The 19,194-nt window shown below is 42.1% G+C and overlaps 4 protein-coding genes across 19 annotated transcripts in view; 1 reads left to right on the top strand and 3 right to left on the bottom strand.

The window, feature by feature from the left end:
• frmd4a (FERM domain containing 4A) overlaps positions 1 to 4,030 on the top strand; it is an 84,847-nt gene extending 80,817 nt beyond the window's left edge. For all 12 annotated transcript variants that reach the window (XM_069529241.1, XM_069529237.1, XM_069529240.1 and 9 more), the window contains one exon: positions 712 to 4,030. In XM_069529241.1, the coding sequence (XP_069385342.1) occupies positions 712 to 814 (103 nt within the window). In that variant the 3' untranslated portion in view covers positions 815 to 4,030. The remainder of the gene's footprint in view (positions 1 to 711) is intronic.
• A 1,437-nt stretch (positions 4,031 to 5,467) lies between these two features.
• On the bottom strand, positions 5,468 to 7,769 carry tmem253 (transmembrane protein 253). Of its 2 annotated transcripts, XM_020078791.2 has the most exons (7): positions 7,223 to 7,769; positions 6,954 to 7,115; positions 6,763 to 6,873; positions 6,634 to 6,690; positions 6,195 to 6,305; positions 5,960 to 6,106; positions 5,468 to 5,869 (listed from the first exon to the last, which is right to left on the bottom strand). In XM_020078791.2, the coding sequence occupies exons 2-7, from the start codon at positions 7,113 to 7,115 to the stop codon at positions 5,816 to 5,818; spliced, it is 642 nt and encodes a 213-aa protein (XP_019934350.1). In that variant the 5' UTR covers positions 7,223 to 7,769; the 3' UTR covers positions 5,468 to 5,815. The 2 variants fall into 2 exon arrangements, with proteins under 2 accessions (XP_019934350.1, XP_019934352.1); XM_020078793.2 differs by lacking the exon at positions 6,763 to 6,873.
• Positions 7,770 to 7,895: 126 nt separating this feature from the next.
• LOC109624646 (B-cadherin-like) lies at positions 7,896 to 14,188 on the bottom strand. 2 transcript variants are annotated; one of them, XM_020079475.2, is made up of 15 exons: positions 13,804 to 14,184; positions 13,016 to 13,114; positions 12,772 to 12,897; positions 12,531 to 12,686; positions 12,282 to 12,423; positions 12,016 to 12,188; positions 11,802 to 11,930; positions 11,536 to 11,721; positions 11,218 to 11,462; positions 10,969 to 11,111; positions 10,542 to 10,766; positions 10,233 to 10,457; positions 10,008 to 10,135; positions 9,041 to 9,178; positions 7,896 to 8,856 (listed from the first exon to the last, which is right to left on the bottom strand). In XM_020079475.2, exons 1-15 carry the CDS (start codon positions 13,852 to 13,854, stop codon positions 8,602 to 8,604), a joined length of 2,421 nt encoding a protein of 806 aa, XP_019935034.2. In that variant the 5' UTR covers positions 13,855 to 14,184; the 3' UTR covers positions 7,896 to 8,601. The 2 variants fall into 2 exon arrangements, with proteins under 2 accessions (XP_019935034.2, XP_069385345.1); XM_069529244.1 differs by having other exon boundaries at positions 8,745 to 8,880; positions 13,804 to 14,188.
• Positions 14,189 to 14,556: 368 nt separating this feature from the next.
• pdp2 (putative pyruvate dehydrogenase phosphatase isoenzyme 2) lies at positions 14,557 to 18,888 on the bottom strand. Of its 3 annotated transcripts, none has more exons than XM_020079476.2 (9): positions 18,786 to 18,888; positions 18,225 to 18,346; positions 17,916 to 18,119; positions 17,309 to 17,428; positions 16,937 to 17,223; positions 16,505 to 16,610; positions 16,186 to 16,422; positions 15,788 to 16,087; positions 14,557 to 15,681 (listed from the first exon to the last, which is right to left on the bottom strand). In XM_020079476.2, exons 2-9 carry the CDS (start codon positions 18,297 to 18,299, stop codon positions 15,406 to 15,408), a joined length of 1,605 nt encoding a protein of 534 aa, XP_019935035.2. In that variant the 5' UTR covers positions 18,300 to 18,346; positions 18,786 to 18,888; the 3' UTR covers positions 14,557 to 15,405. The 3 variants fall into 3 exon arrangements, with proteins under 3 accessions (XP_019935035.2, XP_019935038.2, XP_019935037.2); XM_020079479.2 differs by having other exon boundaries at positions 18,527 to 18,805; XM_020079478.2 differs by lacking the exon at positions 18,786 to 18,888 and adding an exon at positions 18,580 to 18,720.
• Between the last annotated feature and the right edge of the window lie 306 nt (positions 18,889 to 19,194).

Below are 19,194 nucleotides of genomic sequence, written 5' to 3' on the forward strand. Positions count from 1 at the left end.
TAATAATAAGTAGGATTATGCTTTGATGAGGTTTCTAACACGAGACAAATGCGAAACTGAAATAAACAAATACAAATATCAGGATGAAAAAGTGATGTCATTCTTGTATAAGAGGCAGACAAAGACGTCAACTTGAGAAGACAATGAGATCTGTGGTGACAAGGGCCGACGGCCGCAGGGTTTATACCATGTCCTGCCTCCTCTATGCTCTACCCAGGCGCCACCCCTCGCCTGAACGCTCCAGAGATTTCTGTATTGTGAACATGGCTCAGACAATCTGCAGCGTTCTTCATGTACGAAGGCGAAATCCAGAGATTATCCGCACAATTTGGTCCGGACATTTTTATGTTCATGTCTGAAAACAGCTCAAATGTATCATCAACTGTGAGGGGGCTGACAACGACGAGGGTTCACAATTTCTCGCTCTGTTGGGTGGAGGTATGTGTGTCAGGTACTTGTCTGGCTGTATCTGATCTCTGCATGTGCTCTGCTCTGTGTTCTGATAATGTGGCTCATTCCCTACAGGATTTACTAATAGAAAGACTTAACTATGTGCTGGATGTGTCGCAACACGAGATCGTTCTTAGAAAAGAATGCTGACAGCTAAGAATCCTGTAGATGATAGTTTTTAGATGTGTTTGTTGATTTACCTTTTGAAATGAGAAGCTGTTCTGTGACATCATTACGATCCTGCTCTCTCTTCCTCCGCAGGTCTTTCAATGACAGCTGTTTCCTCAGCAGCCCCCTGTGTTCAGAGCTGGCAGATGTGCAGTGGTACGGACACGACAAGGCCAAACCTGGAACCCTGGTCTGAGACCTTCCTTTAGGAGCCTAGAAAAGTCCCGTGGCCCTCTCCTTCTGCCTCTCCACTGTTCCTCACTACTTCCCATCGACAACCAACAACCTCATCCTTAAAACCCTACAAAATCCTGCCCCGACCGATTGGTGGACTGGATATGAGCCTTCCTCCTCCTCCCTATATCCCACCCTTCATCCATTTCACCTCTTTCTTATACCCCCTCCTCTATCACAGCTCAGCCAGACAGGGACACACTCACTGGGCTCTGATAAGGGCTGATTTCATCAGACAGACTGAGAAGTGCCACCTCAGCTGTTGAACAGTTGCCCTACAGCACCAAGGAGCTGCATCTTTACTCACCCTCGACGGGACAAGGGGGAAGAAGCGATGGGGATAGAGAGCACAGAAACTCAAACTCAACAAAAATATAAACCATCGCCCATTCCAGGATCTGTTTCATATCTCATATTCTAACATTTGTGCAAATCAGTACTGGATTTGAGCCGCCAGTTTATAACCCATTCCCTGCCCTCAAACAAACTGTCGGTCTTCATTACTCCAATCAATGTTGTTTGTCTTGTTTTTGGTTGTTCATTTCTCCCTGCGTAATTATAAATAAGAAAAGATGACAACAACTTTTCAAAAATCTGGATTAACACACATGACTCTTCTCAGTTTTAACCCACAACCAAAGACAACTACTGGATTGACTGGTCACATCTTAGGAAAAGCGGCTGTATGAGAGGTGAATTCACAGGATGGTTTCTAGGACGCTGTCGAGAATATTTATGAGGACTATAGCAATAACAAACATTGTACAAGTCTAAGAACTGGTGTGTAAATCCTGAGTGAACTGAAGCACATGTTCTCTGCCTTGTGACGCCTGGAGTTGAGGCTCATTAGTGCATCTCAGGGAGAATATGGTGTTTTGGTTATTGTGTTTGGCATCAATCTACGTTTTCTTCGTACGTCTCTGTTCTTGACATGATTTCTCTGTCCACAACAGTTTGTTTGGCTGCATGGTGGTGGATTATGAACAGTGCTTGAGCCAGCGCGTGCAGGGTCGTGTTGAAGCCTCATCCTTTAACATGACCACACACGATCACAGTTACTGCAACGTTTCATTCCACCTCTCCACATCTTTCATTTTCCACCCTGACAGTAGGAGATGATTGGCTGTTGACCTGCTGGCATTACTTGTACTTTGACATTGAGGCTGTTAAGTTATAAATCTCAACAGTGAATCATCTTTTTTTTATGACTCCCGTCTCCTCTTGGTTTTATTTAGCAGTTAACACCATGCTGTGTGTATGCGTCGCTCTGTAGCACTATGTTTCCTCCTCTTTCTGTCCATCTCTTCAGCATAACAGCAGCATCCTGACTGAACACAGTCTGAACTCAGTGCTGGACAGATCACACGCTGGCTGTCAAAATACTTTGCATTTATGGGCACACACGAGTACTACTATATTTGTGCCAAACATGTTACACTTGTACTGTATTCAACGCTGGAACAACAACTTGTTTGAGCTGTAGATCCCTTCAAATCCCCACAGTCTAAAAACATTCTATTAAACAGCAAGGCAGTAAGATTATACTTCACATACAATTTGGCTTCAGATGAACTGTTAAGGAATAAGTCAATGAAACTTTGGTTTAAAGCACAACGTTAACAGTGTGTGTGAGGGCTGGAGCTACTACTGCTCATTTTCAACTCTCAATATTTTATTGATGAGTTGTATCAAGGTGCGTTCAGTAAGAGCCAACTAGTAGAGCTAGAACCACAGATGAGGCGTTAAATAATCATGTTTCATTACAACACACAGATTCATTAATAATTAATAATACCCCAGTGTCAGGGCAGACGACAAGCCATAATAAGAAGTGAGAAAAAGCCTCTTGAGATGGAGCGACTTATTTTATCTCACGTCCCAAACAACAATCACATATTCAGAACAGGGTTAGAAAAGCACACCTGGTTTTGTACAAAGGAAGTTGAACTGTGCATGTTCTCCCTGTCCCTGAACTGGTTTCCCTTCGCTCCCCAGAGTAATGTTTACCCGTTGTTCCATCTTTGCACCATATGTGAAGATAATGACAGATAACAATTCTGGATTAATCGTGTATCATACTTGGGAGCATTGATGCGCATCTTCCTCTGTCCCTCACTGTGGTGTTTCCTTTATGCACAGTTGTCGTAATCTGCCACTTTCTATTCTATTTCCCATAAGAAGGTTTAACTTCCATGCATGGCTGGTTTCCCGAGAGTTATCCACCAACGTCTGCTCAGATTTGTCTTTTACCCAGGATTGGAACTAGCACTCACCAGTTACCATTACTCTCATCAGGAGCTTGGACTTTAGTGTATTCAAAGTTGACCCAGCTTTTTTCACTGAGTCTGCGCTCAGACTTTTCCCATGCATGCCATGCAGATCCATTGATAACAATCCGACTTCTTTACGCTAACATTAGCACTTCTTGCTCCATAGTGTCAGCACCCCCCCATCCCCAGCCCCCAGAGGCACTCGTTCTGACCTTGTGCAAATCTCTGACCTCAGAGCTCGATGTGATGAAGTGTGACGCCCCCTCTGTAGTTCCAAAACAGCCCATGTTTTCTGTGCTCCATTAAGATGTTTGAGGTCCTTTCTAATACTCCAAGAGAAGTGAACTAACTTTTATCAGTCTTTTCCTGTATGTGCGGAGGGGCACCGTAAGGTTTTGTGGGGTTTTTAACATTGACATTCATTGTTTTAACAATGTTCCATTTTATATGAATCAGTATTGGGGTTTTTTTTTAGTTCTGACATTGTAACGACCCTTTCAGGTGCTACAAAATGACCAGTTACTGCTTTGTCACATAGGATCTAGACATCTCTTCACTGTTATCGATAGATTCAATACCAGATGTGCAAAATGAAGCTTATTTTAACAAACCGTTAAATAGTAGAACACTTCCCCTCGCAGACAATAGAGCATGTAACTTGATTTTATCAGTTCTGTTCAACTGTAACAATACATTAAAGGTGTTGTAGGAAAAAATGTGGAATTGATAAGAAAAAAAAACTGAATTCCACAGTTAATTTATTCTTTTTTCTATTAAAAATTTGTATAGTAACTTTACATTTTTCAAAACTGTGTTGTTGGAAATTGATGATGAATTTTCAAGATGAGAAGCCGTGGTGGTTCTTGAGAGTAAGAAAAATAAATTATTGATGAATGTTCTCAAGATGATGCTTTTGTCTGTTTGTTTTAATTGAAAATCAACAACAGGAAGTTATTTACTCCCTCGTTTCCTCACAGATTAAAACCTTTCCAGCTGAGAGGTCAGTGTATCAGTGAGACTTATCAAAGGGTCTCCACATGAAGTCATCACTTCCACACACACTCACTCTCTTGTCATCACATCCAGGCCCCAGTCACTTCCCTCTCACACTCTGACCCTCAGAGAGAAGGAGAGGGAGGATTTCCTGTGCAGTCAGAGCTTAGATACGCTCAGAGGATAGATAGAAGATGTTACAAAGAGGAAACGACTCATCAGCCAGCAGCAGACCACCTCATTAAACATCTGGGTCGATTCTTTTTCCCATGTATTTAGCCATGTCCAAGTCGTGACAGGGGTTGGCTGTAAACGTCTTTCTGTGTGAATCCAACATGGAGCCACTGGAGTGAACGTGCAGGGAGACATCTGAGTAATCCGATCATGTGTGTGTGTGTGTGTGCACTCATATCACGAAACCCCAGCAACACAGTTTGTAAACACACACTCAAACAGTAGTGGTGAGGTTTTACCATACAGCAAAGTGGTTCATTCCAGATGAATCAACTGTCAGTTTCTTTCAGGACAGCAAACCTCACGATTCTTTTCTTTTATTCTCATCCCGTGTCCGTTCACTAATGAATCCCATGTTAGTCTTTGTACTCGGTGTGTTCCCATAGCAGCTCCACAAACCAGGCAACAGCTGGAAGCTGTTAGCCCGACATGCCGTGAGAAACTAGCTGCTCTGTGATTTTTTTTTTCACTTGCACAAGTCTGTTAGTGTGTGTGTGTGTGTGTGTGTGTGTGTGTGTGTGTGTGTGTGTTAGTGTGTGAGTGTGTTCTACAGGAGTGCTCTATGACCTCGCTTTATATTCTTAATGAAATACGCCATCATTTAAATACTCTCACACCACACCCTCCTCTGTGTCTGTGTAGCCTTGGACATTTGTCTTTGTGAGGACCAGCTCCAGTTTTAGGCCATAAATGCTTTTTTAAGTCTTTTCAGATGTAGTTCAGACTCTAACAATAGGCTGTTACTTTACCACTAGAATCAGGCTCGGCCTCAGGCTGAAGTGAGTGTTAGACGTAGTCACCATTTCACATAGTTCAATGAAATGATGAGTGCTCTGAACATAAGGATCGGTACATGAAGAAGGAGCCTAAAACCTTTGCACTCACTGATCACCAGTTCCGAACAGTGAATTATCGTAGGTCATTTCATATCTGGTAGATCACGTTATGTAAAACATGTGGAACATCATGTAGGTTTCCTGGTCTGAAGTGAAACACTTTCATCCTCTATTCTTCCACTAAATAGAGGAAGTTGATCAGTGTATCTGACTTTAACATGACAAACATGTAGCAATGCTGCCTCCTAGTGTTGAAAATCAGAACAACTGGAAACCCATGACAGCTGTATCAATGTTAAAAGTTTAATAATCAGAGAGACGTAGGTTTGTTTACAGCTGTTTATGTTAAATCCTCCTTTATACAACAACTTTCAACAAGCAGAAACTTTATTAGCAAATTGCAGCCATTGTTGTTCTCTATGTACACTATTATATTTCTTGTGGCTTTTGAATGTGATGATACATTTCTATGTTCAGTAAATGTCAAGTTTCTGATGCCTCACTCAGGCAGCAGGAAATTATTTCATCTCATCTTAAACAATCTTGCATGAGGAGTGTTCACACAGTCTCTGATCAACATCAGTAACCAAGATTGAGGAGTGTGTCCACACTAGTTTGAATTCAGGAGTTTCATAGACTGAACACCTCTTGTTCCAGTAAAGGTCCATTTGTTTCATCCAGATCCTGTCCAGAGAAAATAATCAGACTCCAACAATATGAGATAATCCAGCCTGAATATTGTGCTATTTCTAAATCCTGTCCTACTTTATTTACCTGCGAGAGCCGGTTGTAGGCCTGAGCGTGAGGAGCACTGTAGCGACGCAGGCCTCTCCAGGACAGGAAGAGTATGTAGATTGATGACAGAAAACACAGAACACTGAATGCTACAGAACTGCCCCTCGCAACATATGAGCCGGCACGCTGGAGAGTGAGAAGAACAGAAAGCATTGATTTCCACATATACAGTGTACTTGAATATTAAGAAACAATTGAAGAATTGCAGAGGTACCTGTTGGTTTGTGCTGAGCGCAGCAGGATGTTTCAAAATGAGACTGTTGGCCAGGAGAGCAGAGAATCCAAACAGAAAGCTGAAGATGTTCAGAACGATCAGGAGGATGATCTGTTTGTTGTATAGATACAATATCAAGTGAGTCGATACTAGAGTCCGGCTGATGTATTGTGTGACCAATACAAATCAGCCAATGAGAGCCTTTAACAGATCAATGCACTTATATGAAAACTTTTATTTTACAGGTTAAACAATGCAGAAAAGATGTGCAATTATTTCATGTAAAAAAAAGTTGTATATATTAGTTTTTTGTGTTTTTTTATTTACAGTTATTTGTTATTGATATTTGTATATGGTTATATTTTTTACTCCCTAATAGACTCCAGTTGAAACAATAAGCATAATAATTACATAAGAAATGATTAAAGAAAACATTTACCTTTGGTTTATTGGCTTTTCTCTGAACCTCCATTGCCAGAGAGCCAGCAGCCAGGTACTACAACAACACAACAGTTATGACCCAGTGTCTCTGTGTCAGTCTGAAATATTCACATTGACGTGAACTCACAAATAGGCTCGACCACACAGGTGTTGTCATGGAGACGGAGCAGTTGTAGCTCACACATGCATGTGTGACTGTGGTTAAAATGCAAACTAACGCACTGAGGACTTGAACCACCTGAGGGGAAACATGGAGCATGAAGCAGGTCAGACTGTTTGAAAGCTGATACACCTGTTGACCAGTGTGTGTCACCTCACCCCAGTGACGAGAAGTCTGGTGTTGACCACAGTCCCAAACCAACGATGGATCCTAACATTGTCCAGCTCCCCGTGAATAGTGGCCTGGGCCTGTAGGCGGGTCGAAGGCTTCTCTTTAAAAAACACATGGTACAGCCCCTCCTGAAACATGTTCTGTGTCATCTGTAGAGGAAGACAACAGGTAACTCAATGTTGAAGAGCCAAACCCATTTACTGCTCCGACGTACTTCATTCAGATTCACTGGATTTCAGCCTGAGAGGCCACTTACCTTCCCCGACAGTTTCAACTCGTTTATCCGCAGGCCCTCATGTCCACATTTAACACCATCTGACCACAATAAGAAACATTTAAACCGTTTAACAGCTTCCCCCACTGCTGCCGTCTCTCATCAGTGAAACACAGAGTATCAGAGAGTCAAGGTTCACTGAGTTGGTTGATAGTGAACGGTTAAAGTTCAGTAAGAGGTGGAGCGACTTGTTACTCACATTGTATTTAGCTGTTGTCTCCCTTCACAGTGGCTGAGTAAAATAATCACTTACACAGGAGAGAGAGGAGATCAGGGCTCTGATCAACCCTCTGCAGCAGTGACCTTATGTTTCAGGATCATAATATAGAATGATTTTCACATTGAAATAACAGTTCAATTATTATTGTCCCACTTTCCTGCATAAATATGTAATTTATATGAGGACTGGAGAACAATATTTATAAGTGGATGAGTTGACATAAAGCAATATTTCACTGTGATGCATTTACACCCTCTACTGGGGGAAAATGGAATTAAACAGGATGAAAACAGGGCTCACTCTGAACAAACACTGAATGATTTGTATTGATCTTTTTTGTTGTCGAAACATTTAATTAATACTTTCTTTGCCAACGATCATGTTCTCTACCTATATTGTTATAAAGACAAATAAACTCAACAACATTTACAAATAAAAACTTTATTTGTTTGCATGATCACAGTAGAAATACAGATGATGAGGGTGAAATGATTCTTTAAAAGCAAAATAATATTTTTTTTAAATACAGCAATACAAAGATAAAAAAGATGATCTTGATATTTAGCCTGTGTCTTTGGTGCATTTAAAAAATTTATTAAATTGATTATATATTAAATATTTTTGTTGTGCGGCAAAACATTTTTTCAGCTCTTTACATAATTTATAACCTCACTGTAAATTCAAGATTCTCACAGACTCTCAGCAACAGTGTTTCTTACAGATATTTATAGATAATATGATCCAAAAAGGGGGAAAAATTTAATACGAGCTAGAAATGAGTCTGCGGGTAACACATTAACTAAAAGAGTTTTCCTCAGTCGTGCCTGAGAATTGTAAAGATATTTATACAATAATGACACAGAAGCCTTATAGATTCACATTATTTTAAAATGATCTTTAGTGTAACTTCTCCTCAGATGCTGAGGTGGAGTCTGGGGTTGAGGCTGTGGAAGGTTTCAACACTGGGCCTCCGATGCACATGATGTTTACTTTTATTTGTGCAATCAAACAAATGGAACAAAATATCTTGACTTGACATGATCACAGTACACTATTAAAACTGCTACTAAACATTATTTAGTTGGTAAATGTTTGTGCAGTAAACAAACATGGAAAGCAGTGTGAGGATGTTGGGCAGATGTCACACCCATTCTGTTTTCCCCGGCAGTGTTTCCGTGTCTTCGTCGTCGTCCTCTATCCCACAAGTGTACAGGTCAGCCAACCTGTTGAAAAGTGGCCCCCACTGACTCAGGCTCTGATAGTCCTGCTCCTCGTACGAGTCAGAGGAGTTGAGGGAACTGAGCGAACTCGCCCCTGAGCCGACTCCTTCGTAGTCAAACACCAGGAGAGAGTCGTAAGGAGGAGCTGTGGGGTCACCGTCTGCAGCCTGCAGGTTCTAGAGGGAGAATCAGGGAAACGTCTGTATAATAATAATAATAACAATAATGAACTCCCAAACACATACGAGAGACTTCTTTAAAAATCAATACATCCTGTACTGATTAAAAACAGCAGACCTTCACACACTTATCCAAGTTATTCTGGTAAAGAAGCTCTATACATTTTTCTACATCACTCACATTTTCAATAAATGTACATATCTCCTCATTGGCTCGGGGCAGGAGATGCAAGCAGGGTCGGCTCAGGACGGTCGGGAAGACGTCAGTGACCTTGTGACAGTTATCGGGCCCCTTCTGAAGCTGGCTCAGGTCAAAGTCCTGGAGGAGTAAAGAGGAAGTGTCATCTTAATATCTCACTGTGAATAAACGTAAAAAACATGGAGTGGCTTCAACAAAAGTAGCCTCTCAACTCATCTCCACTGTAGATAGATGTGGTTTAAAGGTTTAGTGTGTAGAATTTAGTGACATCTAGTGGTGAAGTTGTATGTTGCAGCTGAATACCCCTCACTTCACCCTCCCCTTCAAAACATGACAGAACCTGTGGAAACCTTCAGTTGTCATAAAAACTCAAAAAGTGTTTGGATTGTCTAGTCTGGACCAATGTAAAAAAAACATGGCAGCCTCTGTAGAGAGGACTGATGTAAATATAAAGTAAACATTTTTCTATTGTATATTCAATTTCTGCCAATAGATCCCTTTCACTTAAATCTTATACACTGAACCTTCATTGTCTGTAGAAGCCATTATGTGATGTGTTATTTTGACCACTAGGGGGAGGGTCTAAGTTTCTTTTGTGTCTAGTTATTTCAGGGAAGCACCAGATTTAAATTAGAGCCAATTAGCTCAGTTTTGAGCAGGAAGTGGCACAGGAACGGTTCTGTGGCTGAATCTGCAAGAACAAAGACAACAATTCAAAGTAAGTTCGTTATTCATGATATTTACAATAAATGGGAACATCACGCCCCCAATACTATGCCTGCACTGTTAAAAAAGATTATATTATATTATATGTTGATGCTGGAAGTAAAAGTGAGATGTCATTGAACTGCATTAAACTTCTTGTATAAGAAAAAAACATGTCTTGAATAAAGATTTATAACACAGGCTGTATATTATATATATATATTTCTTGTCCCTCCTTCCCTACCTGGTCTTCTTCACCTCCTCCCTCTTCATCATAGAGGAAGATGTTGTCCCTGGGCATATCTTCAAGGTGACAGACGTTCTTCTCTGACCACCTCCTCCTCAACAGCAGCAGCAGCAGCAGAAGCAGCACTAAAGTCAATGGGAAAAAATGTGAGAAACTAAAGACGATAAAGTGAACAAAAACGAATGTAGCATATAGGGTGAGTGAGAAAGCCCTGCTACATACACAGAAGACCGAAAATCACTCCCAGAACTGAGGTTGCGTGAGAAGAAATGTGCAGGCGAGGGGCAGAATGTGGGCTGAAGCAGGTGGAAACGGCTCCTTCACACTGGCACACCTCCACATTCAGCGTGTTGTCTTGGTAGAGCAGGTCGACATCATAGATACGCATGAGCACGTGGTAGTCACCAGGCGACAACTCCCGTTTGGGGGCAAGAGCTGCCCCGTTACCTGTGAGAGGGCAAAAGATGAAGCATTACCACCACAGGTCAAATAGCAACTTCCACATCGCATCACTGGGTTTTTTAGAATTACTCGTGGAGTTGGTGCTGATGGTCCAGTTGATCTTGTGCTCTCCTTGAAGCTCCACAATGAAGGGTCCAGCGTGACCGGGTCCGTCAAGGTCCACGATATCCAGCGAGGCAGGAGCAGGGTCCTTGTTGCACAGAGTGGCTGTTCTCTGTCTGATCACAGGACGATGGTCGTTCACGTCCAGTAAATTCACAACTAAGGCTCCTGTTCCTGTGGCTGGGACAGTGTCTGGAAGCAGAGACGAAGAAAGTCTCAGGTGTGAAAGTTAGTTGCTGTAACGTAAATGTAACTTTACATTTAAACTTTTACTAATTCAGGGTTTGTCTATCTCCAGTCCTGTTCTCAATATGTCCATCATGTGTCATTATAGTTGTTAAATGAATCTAAAATAAAACATTGAAAATAAAATGTAGAAATTAAAAAACGTTACCGTTGTCATAGCCCAAAATCAGGGCTGTGTATTTGCCGTCTTTGACATAGTGTGACTCTCTGTCCATGTTTCCTCTTACTTTGACCGACCCTGTGTCTTTGTCGATACTCAGCCACCTGGCAGTGTCGTTGTGTATTTTATATCTGGAAGCAGGAAAAAAAAACTCAATCGGACCAGTGTACGTGCACGGAAACATACAACATATATGTGTGGACATGTAAACAGTGTGTACGTGTGTGTGTCCATCACCTAACGCTCTGTGTCCTGGCTGTATCTGGGTCCTCAGCTCTGACGTCAGCCATAGAGCTCCCTGTCTTCACGTGCTCTGAGATGCTCACGAGGATCTCGGCTGGACTGAAAACAGGAGGCTCGTTCTTGTCCTCGACCGACACAATGACGGTGGCCGTCGAGGTCAACGTCGGCCCAGATGGCGGCGCCTCATTAGTCACCACCACCAGCAGAGTAAATTCAGCAGCACTCTCAAAATCCAGCTCCTGGGAGAAGATGGAGGAAAAGGAAGTAAGTATAACGTACTCATGTATGTTGAAATACAAACAGTTGGCTGACCTTGGCTGTTTTGATGATTCCCTCCATTTTATTGGTGCCTGTGGTGACGTTGAAGTCTCCGCCCTCGTTACCTGCGATTATTGAATATTTAGTGTTGGCGTTTGGAGACCCCGGCTCGTCCCTGTCCGTGACCTTTAACCTTATGACCTCCGCCCCGGCTGCATTTTCAGGGACTGATGTGGAAATCTGAGGGGAATCAAGACAAACGATGCTCAATGAAGTTACATATATGAGAATCATTTTGAGTTTGTATGTTTTCAACTCACAGATGTGACGGTGAACTGTGGAGCATTATCGTTGCTGTCGGAGACGCTGATGATAACAGTGCAGGTGGCTGCCAACCCCTCGCCCTCCATATCCGCAGCCTCAATGGTCAGCTTGTACTGTGGCTGAGTCTAACACAGAGAGGTGAGTTTCGGAGGAAGTGAGGGAGGAGATGAGCGAGAACAGAGCGATGTTCATACTGTATTTTTACTCTACCTCTCTGTCCAGGCCTCCTGCTGCCACACTGATCAATCCGCTCAGAGGGTTTATGGTAAACATGTCCCCTCTGGGTATTTGAGGCGTCTGATTCTTTATCTGATACCTAATTATTGCGTTGGTCAACTCTGGGTCATCTTTGTCCACCGCCGTCACATTTAACACGAAGTCGTCTGTTGACAACAATACACACAAGTGGCTTGAAATACCTATTTAAGGACGTAAAGTGGAGTTTAGAAGACTCCAGCTTTTGTGTCTTTTCTCACCGACTTCAGCGCTTTCGCTCACTGTGCCATAGAAATGGTTCTGAGTGAACTGTGGAGCGTTGTCATTCTGGTCGATGACGTTGATGATCAGCTCCATAGGCTCCTCAGCCATGATGTTCTCATTCATTGCGTGGGCCCACAGCTGCAACACACAGCACATACTGTATATTCTGATAGCAGTACTTGTACACACACAAGGATGTAGCCATGCTGTCGTGGAAAGTGAGGTTATGCTTTTGTTTCAGTTACAGTGTATTTGTCCGTCTTCTCCCTGTCTAATGGCTGGGTCACGTACAGCACCCCAGATCGCCGATCAACAGTAAAAACCCCCTCAGGACGCTGATCCGCCCCCGGTCCAGTGATCTTGTACGTTATCGCCACCTTCTGCTCATTGCTCGATTTAATCTAAAGCACAGTCATACAGATATTTCAGCCAAGAGGGACAAATGCATTAAAAACTGTTTAATTAATTTATTGCTGATGCATTTACCTTCATCACATATTTGGGAAATGGACCCCTGTCATTCTCAGGGAAGTTAATCGCAGGAATAACCCACTCCCTCTTCATCCGTTTCAAACCGCCGGCCACATGTGGAAACTCAAAGGTGGAGAGTTGCTGGAGGCCCATGAGGGAGATGGATAATTCAGGGTGTCAAGTCAGATCTTTACATTTAATTTGAATCAGATTTAATCCAATAATGGAAGTTTAACATGTTTAAAAAAGCTAGATTTACCTCAAGGTTTTTGTTTGTTGGGTTTTCATTATTAAAGCAGTTGTGTCTGTTGTTCAAGCAGCGTGCTTGGATCCCTGCTGCAGCCAGACCAGTTAAACACTGAGGATCAGACATTATCCAATTATAAACACCACAACATATTGTAACATGTGTATTTGACATTACTTTTATACTTTTTGATTTTATTTATACTGTTACTATTATAATTTGTATTATTTTACAAATATTTAAGTCATGGGTGTGAAATTATTTTCATTTTTAAATGTTTTAAGCTTTGAGTATATATTTAACAATAAACTCTCACACAAAAACACAAAGCCCACTTGAATACCTGCATGCACATCTGAACTGTAATATATTGCACATATTTTCTACACTGAACATATTTGTATACATTTTTTATAGATATATTTTGTTGTATTATCACTGTATTACTTTAGGTTTCCATCTATATCTTTTACCTGCATCTTATTTTGTTTTATCTTTCCTTCTATTTCTCTACTTCATGTTTGTCATGCACCAAACACTAAAGCAAAGTCCTTGTCTAATGAAAACCTACATGGTGATAAATCTGATTCTACTGTGTATGCATAAATATATCTAACATAGAATTTCACAAAATAAAAGCTTCCTTTAAAGAATGAAACAGCTATAAACCTAAGATTAAAAAAAAATATTTCAAGTGAAATACATTTTCTTTTTTTTCAGTTTTCTTACTTAAACTCTTCATCCCAAAGACAGAAATTAAAATTAAATAAAAACAAAAAACTCTCGAGTCAAGCCCTCACCTGGACGTGGCACAACACAAAAATCACCACCAAACTACAGTTTCCCATCATCTCCTTCAGAATAGAAATCTGACAGATCTGTTCTCCACCGTCACTGCACCAACCGTCCACACTCGATCTGCTGCTTTTCCTTTTTTACTGGGTTTACACCTTCAGGGTTCCTCAGTCAACGTAGTTTATTTAATGAATCATTTTCCAGACCCAAGTCCAGTCCCCATTGTGAATATTCATTCTTCAAACTGCCTGTGGCAGCAGTGATCGTGTTGCTCCTGTTGATGCTGAGCGGTTGTTTGATTTTATCAGTGAGGTTGGTGAAAAACAAAAACGCTGGGGGTGCAGCTCAGGCGCCATGAAGTAATGCAGGTGTGTGTTTATGCAGGTGATGCTTTGCCCTGTCACCTTTTTAAAAAGTTTTTGCAGTTTGTATTAATAACCTGTGAAATACACTAGTACATTAGAAACTTCAGAAAGATATGAAACACTAACAGCATGCATTGAAAAATATAAATTCACTTTGAATTTACTGGTTAGATGATTGGACTGTTGGGCTGAACTTTTGCATGTGTTTACAAAACACTAGAGTCTCCCATGACACTGACATAATGAAGACGCTCGCTGTTTATTTTGAAAACCGTTTCCCGTTCAGCTAGAACACATCACGTTCTCTACATTTAGAAGAAAACAAGTCAGCCTCTGTGTTTCATCGCTTTTTAATCCCAATGTGTCTGTGGTTTAAAAATCACTCAAGAAGTGTAAAATTGTCTCATTTGTTTAATATGAAGCATGTGCATCTCTCCCAGTATCGACTTAAATACATCTGACTATCACATTACAGACTGTACACTTTCACAAAGATTAGTATACTTCACATTTTACATAGAGGTAAACAGGACATAAAAAGACAAAGATGGATTGTCTAAAGCAACTGTGCAAGACAACAATGCAGACAAATAGTGCAATATTCTGTAGCTTTGTATTCAGTCAACATTTCCACTAACGTGTAAGTTAGATATAAAATGTCCTTCATGAATACAAAAATGAGTATTTTTGTACATGAATATGTAACCTGTGTTAAATCTGTGGAACAGTGATATTCAAAGTAACCTGTCCCTTCAGTTAAAGGTCCAGTGTGTAAGATTTAGGTGAAAGGGAACTATTGGCAGAAATTTAATGTAGAATAATCCTCATGATGTTTTCACTAGTTTATTTCTTCTAAATTGTATGAATTGTAGTTTTCTTTACCCTAGAAAAGGCCCTTTATATTCAAATACTTTTTACACTTATATTTACATGGAGGGGGGTCCTCTCTACGGAGGCGGCCATGTTTTTACATTAGTCCACACTGGACAAACTAAAAACCTTTTGAGTTTTTATTAAAGCTGAAGCTACCACAGGTTCTTTTTCATGTTTGGAAGGAGACGGTGAGGTGAGGGGTGTTCAGCGGCAAAATGCAACTTCAACACTCGATATCACTAAATTCTACACACTGAACCTTTAAAAGGATTTCTAAATCAATGTATGTAACAGGTTGTAATGATTAACATTTGCACCCCCGATGATAGTTTCTGTCTCTGCCCACCACTGTGAGAGAAAATGGTTGTGTTAGCTGTGGCAAGGTCTGGCCAGGTCAGAGTTCAGATACACCACAGTCGCAGTGATGTCGTCCCTGTACATTCGAGCCAGGTCCTCTGGCAGAGAAAGCATAGAGGCCAGTCTCCCCTGGCAAAGCTCTCCATACTCCCCTGTGCCAAGGGCATGTCTGATGAGGTGCGTGGCAGCGTTAGTGTCCAGGGCGGGGGTGGCACGGGCCCGGCGTTTCAGCAAGAGTTCAAGCATGGGACCCAATTTCAGCAGCCTCTCAGACGGAGAAACTGGAGCCTGGGAAAAAAGAAAGGAAACAACAGAGGACATGTTTGAGTGGTTTATATAGAAGTTATGTTGCTGTGAAATAAAAATACTCGTCACTATCACTCCACAAACCAACCTGCAGGTGAATCCCACTCAGGTGCTCTCCAACCAGTCGCACAGCCTCCTCGTTTCCAAGCTCATCCCACAGCCCGTCAGTGCCGAGAATCAGGAAGCGGTCCTGAGGTCTGAGCTTGTGATACGTTATCTCAGGTGTCACGTCCAGGTAGGGTGGAGTTAGGTAGTTAGGTGGAGTGTACTGGTACAGGTTGAGAGAGTCCAGATCCACTCCAGATTCCAGGTTGGCCAAAATGCTCTGCTGCAACTCACAGCTCCACTTGAATCTCACGTCACCGAAAGCACGCAGGGGCATCAGAATCTGTCAACGCCAGAATAGTTTACAACCAGTTACTATACTGTTCCAATGCAACTGTCAACTCACTGTACAGTGCCGGTAAAATCATAAAGATCTCTCACCCCCAGCAGTCTATCCTCTGTGACCACTGTGTCTCTCTCTGACGGTGGGTGCTGGGCTTTGATTCGCTCTATCTCAGCCTGGTTTTCCGAGTTATGGTCCTGTGACAGAGGTAAAGCGCTCCATGAACCGTCCTCCTCCTGCACCCCCAGTACTGCTCGGCAGTCTCCAGTATTTGCCACATGGATCCCTTCTGTGCCAACGTGAGCCACACAGGCAGTGCAACCGGCAAACGCCACCTGAGAACATGAAGATGTATGTGTATTAATGTTGTGGGAGCATGAAAACACTGACGCAACAAAAAAAGCTTCATCTTTTTACCTGGATGGCCGTGCTTTTCATCAGGTCATTGGACAGAGGGACTTGGGCCTCCAAGGAGATGTCAGCATCGAGACGCTTGAAAGCACATTCCAGAGCATCCAAAGGACTAAAAGGAAAGAGATGATGGAAGGCATGTAAAACAAAAACTAAATTTCATGTGGATACATACATGAGGGACAAAAAAGAAAGATATTTGAGATTTTGGAACAAGATGCTAGAAAGTGCTTTCCACTACCATCATCACAGCCCCAACTGAGGAACTATCATCTGGAAATTTTGTAGTTCCATCCCTCCAGTACAGTTCCAGTAGAATAAATGTCGGAGTGCATTGATGCTGCTCTGGCATCATGTGGTGCTAAAAAGGAATTTTACGTTTGGTATTTCCTTTGTCACCTGTTGTATATGTATATACACACACACGTGTACACTTACCTCATGCCCTCACCATGATCCTCACTCTCCAGTAAATCTTGCCAGAAAACTCTGAGGTGGTTGATGTAGAGCGAAGCAGATTCCCGATAGTTGAAGTCGGCATGGTGTTTGTACCACTGCAGGATAGGAGGAACAGGTCTGCCGTACTCCATGCAGTTCTCAAGCTCCTCCAAGCTCTTCTGTGGCATCATTGCAACTGCTATGTAGTACAGCAGTCGCTCACTGACAGCCTGGGCGCACGCCCAACCTCCATGACCATCAAACACTCCAAAGAGCATGCCCTTTGACTAAAGAAGAAAAAATAAACTGTTTTAAAAAAAGAGGGGGGGGGTAGCGAGCTGAATGCACCAGCAGAGGAGCGAAGATGCAAACCTGTAGGCAGGTGGCTGCACTGCGACGGTCCTCATTAGGCGTGTTAGCAGCGACCTGGTTACTCTCAAACTTGGTCACAGAACTGAGTCCCCTGCCATCAAACTCTGGAACATTCACAATCTAGAAAACAAATGGACAGATATGTAAATGAACATAATTAGTTTAATTCAGGGGTGTAACTTGACTATTATTGGAATGATTTGAGTAATCACACCTCTGGTAAAAGTTAGACTATTTCAATTAGTTCAAGAGAGATCATATCCCCAGGAATGGAGCTGGACACCCTGAGCATATTCGAGTCAGCACGGTGGGAGTATTCTTGTTAAAAAAGAAAACTGAGGTAGCAACTAAAACATGGCCAAATTTCACCCTGCTCCTCCCTCACATACTGCAGCTTCTTTATCCAAGAAGTATTTTTAATATATCATCTTTTTTAATGTCTTCCTGAAGAGGGCCGTTAATTGGTAACTCTATATTGACTGTAATGTGAATGGTGGATTGTCTCTGTATGTCCGCCCTGTGATGGCCTGGTGACCTGATTGTCAACTGGGATAAGCAGTAAAGATAACGGATGCATCCTGAACACAGCCGCAAAGATGTGCATTACCTGCTCATTAGATCGCAGGATATTGTTTATTTGGACCCGGTTGAGCTGGAAGTCTAGATCCTGATTAGTGGAGAAGCTCTGTCCTCTTTGAGACCAGCTTGCTGACCCCTCACCACTGGAGCGCAGGTGGACGGATCTGAAGGTGGTCCAGGATGAGGAGGGACAGAGGTGGACTGGGGAGGGAAGTGCTACAAGGTGGACATGCTGGATGGAAAACAGGTGATGTCAACATTAGAAAACAAGACACCTCAGATAAAGCTGAATGTACAATGATCCTGAGTTGAAGCAGAAGTGTCTCAGGACACAAACCTGGACTGGGCTGACAGAAGACAGTGTGTAGCTGGAAGCTCTTTGAAGGATGCTGGCGTACACACGACCAGACATCTCTAACACAGCGCTGAGTGCTGAGCTACTCAATCCCCCTGTTGTCTCTGGATCAGGAGAAACGTAAATAAACAGGTTATGATCAGACCGGAAGGATTCCTGTGAAAATACCTGATAATCATTTAGCTCGCGTAGTTAGCTTGTGAGCTAGGAGTTAGCCAGCTTCGACTGTACGAGACAGACACCATGTTAAACCATAGACTGTATGTAAAGAGTGTTAAACCCACACCAAGCAGCTCACTTCCTTCAGTCACACTGACGATTAAACGTGTAAACTCACAACACGACTCAGCTGTCAACGCGAAAACCATGACGTTAGCTTGCTGGCTAGCTAGCTCCTGCGCTAACGTTTGACATACGAGCTACGCACGTTACGTTAAACTCTGTGGTTAGGTTGAATATCTGCGCACATTCTGCTGCAGTGAAAACTTTTCACAAACGTAATAAACACTGAGGTTATCACATTCTTAAAAACTTAGTAATTACGATTGAATCACTGCAGGTCCACTGGCACCGGCTCCGTACGTAACAGTGACGTAGCAGAACGTCTGACGTAGTCATCTGACGCACTGCTGTAGGGTTAATGAGTGCAGGGACTTCTATGATCTAAATCAAAATCACATGTTGGTCCAAGTTATAGTTTTACAATGAAATTGATCTTATATTATATTATATTAATGCAAAATCATGCTTTATAATCACATTTACATACAAATTGTGTCCCCTCTTTAAATCGACACATCTTTAAAATTGATCCATGCATGAAGTATAATTCATCACTTGCTCATGTTTGGAACATTTAATCATTTTGTCAGTTATCATTGTAAGTTTAAAGAGATTTCTGTTTTAAAAAGACAAAAGACAAAACCACACACCACTGCTGCAAAACACACAC

This window comes from Paralichthys olivaceus, chromosome 7 (genome assembly GCF_024713975.1).
Source record: "Paralichthys olivaceus isolate ysfri-2021 chromosome 7, ASM2471397v2, whole genome shotgun sequence".
Taxonomy (NCBI): domain Eukaryota; kingdom Metazoa; phylum Chordata; class Actinopteri; order Pleuronectiformes; family Paralichthyidae; genus Paralichthys; species Paralichthys olivaceus.

Bases quoted from the DNA above. Each gene is read 5' to 3' on its own strand.
- LOC109624646 (XM_020079475.2), bottom strand. From the start codon at position 13,854: ATGATGGGAAACTGTAGTTTGGTGGTGATTTTTGTGTTGTGCCACGTC. The intron at 10,136-10,232 runs GTATGTAGCAGG...CATTGACTTTAG, and splicing joins AGTGATTTTCGGTCTTCTGT to TGCTGCTTCTGCTGCTGCTG. The intron at 9,179-10,007 runs GTAGGGAAGGAG...TTACTCCTCCAG, and splicing joins GAGGAGGTGAAGAAGACCAG to GACTTTGACCTGAGCCAGCT.
- tmem253 (XM_020078791.2), bottom strand. From the start codon at position 7,115: ATGACACAGAACATGTTTCAGGAGGGGCTGTACCATGTGTTTTTTAAA. The intron at 6,874-6,953 runs GTGAGGTGACAC...GTTTCCCCTCAG, and splicing joins CCAGACTTCTCGTCACTGGG to GTGGTTCAAGTCCTCAGTGC. The intron at 6,306-6,633 runs GTAAATGTTTTC...TACAACAAACAG, and splicing joins GAAAAGCCAATAAACCAAAG to ATCATCCTCCTGATCGTTCT.
- pdp2 (XM_020079476.2), bottom strand. From the start codon at position 18,299: ATGTCTGGTCGTGTGTACGCCAGCATCCTTCAAAGAGCTTCCAGCTAC. The intron at 18,120-18,224 runs GTTTGTGTCCTG...TTTTCCATCCAG, and splicing joins CTTCTGTCAGCCCAGTCCAG to CATGTCCACCTTGTAGCACT. The intron at 16,423-16,504 runs GTAAAAAGATGA...TCATGTTCTCAG, and splicing joins TGAAAAGCACGGCCATCCAG to GTGGCGTTTGCCGGTTGCAC.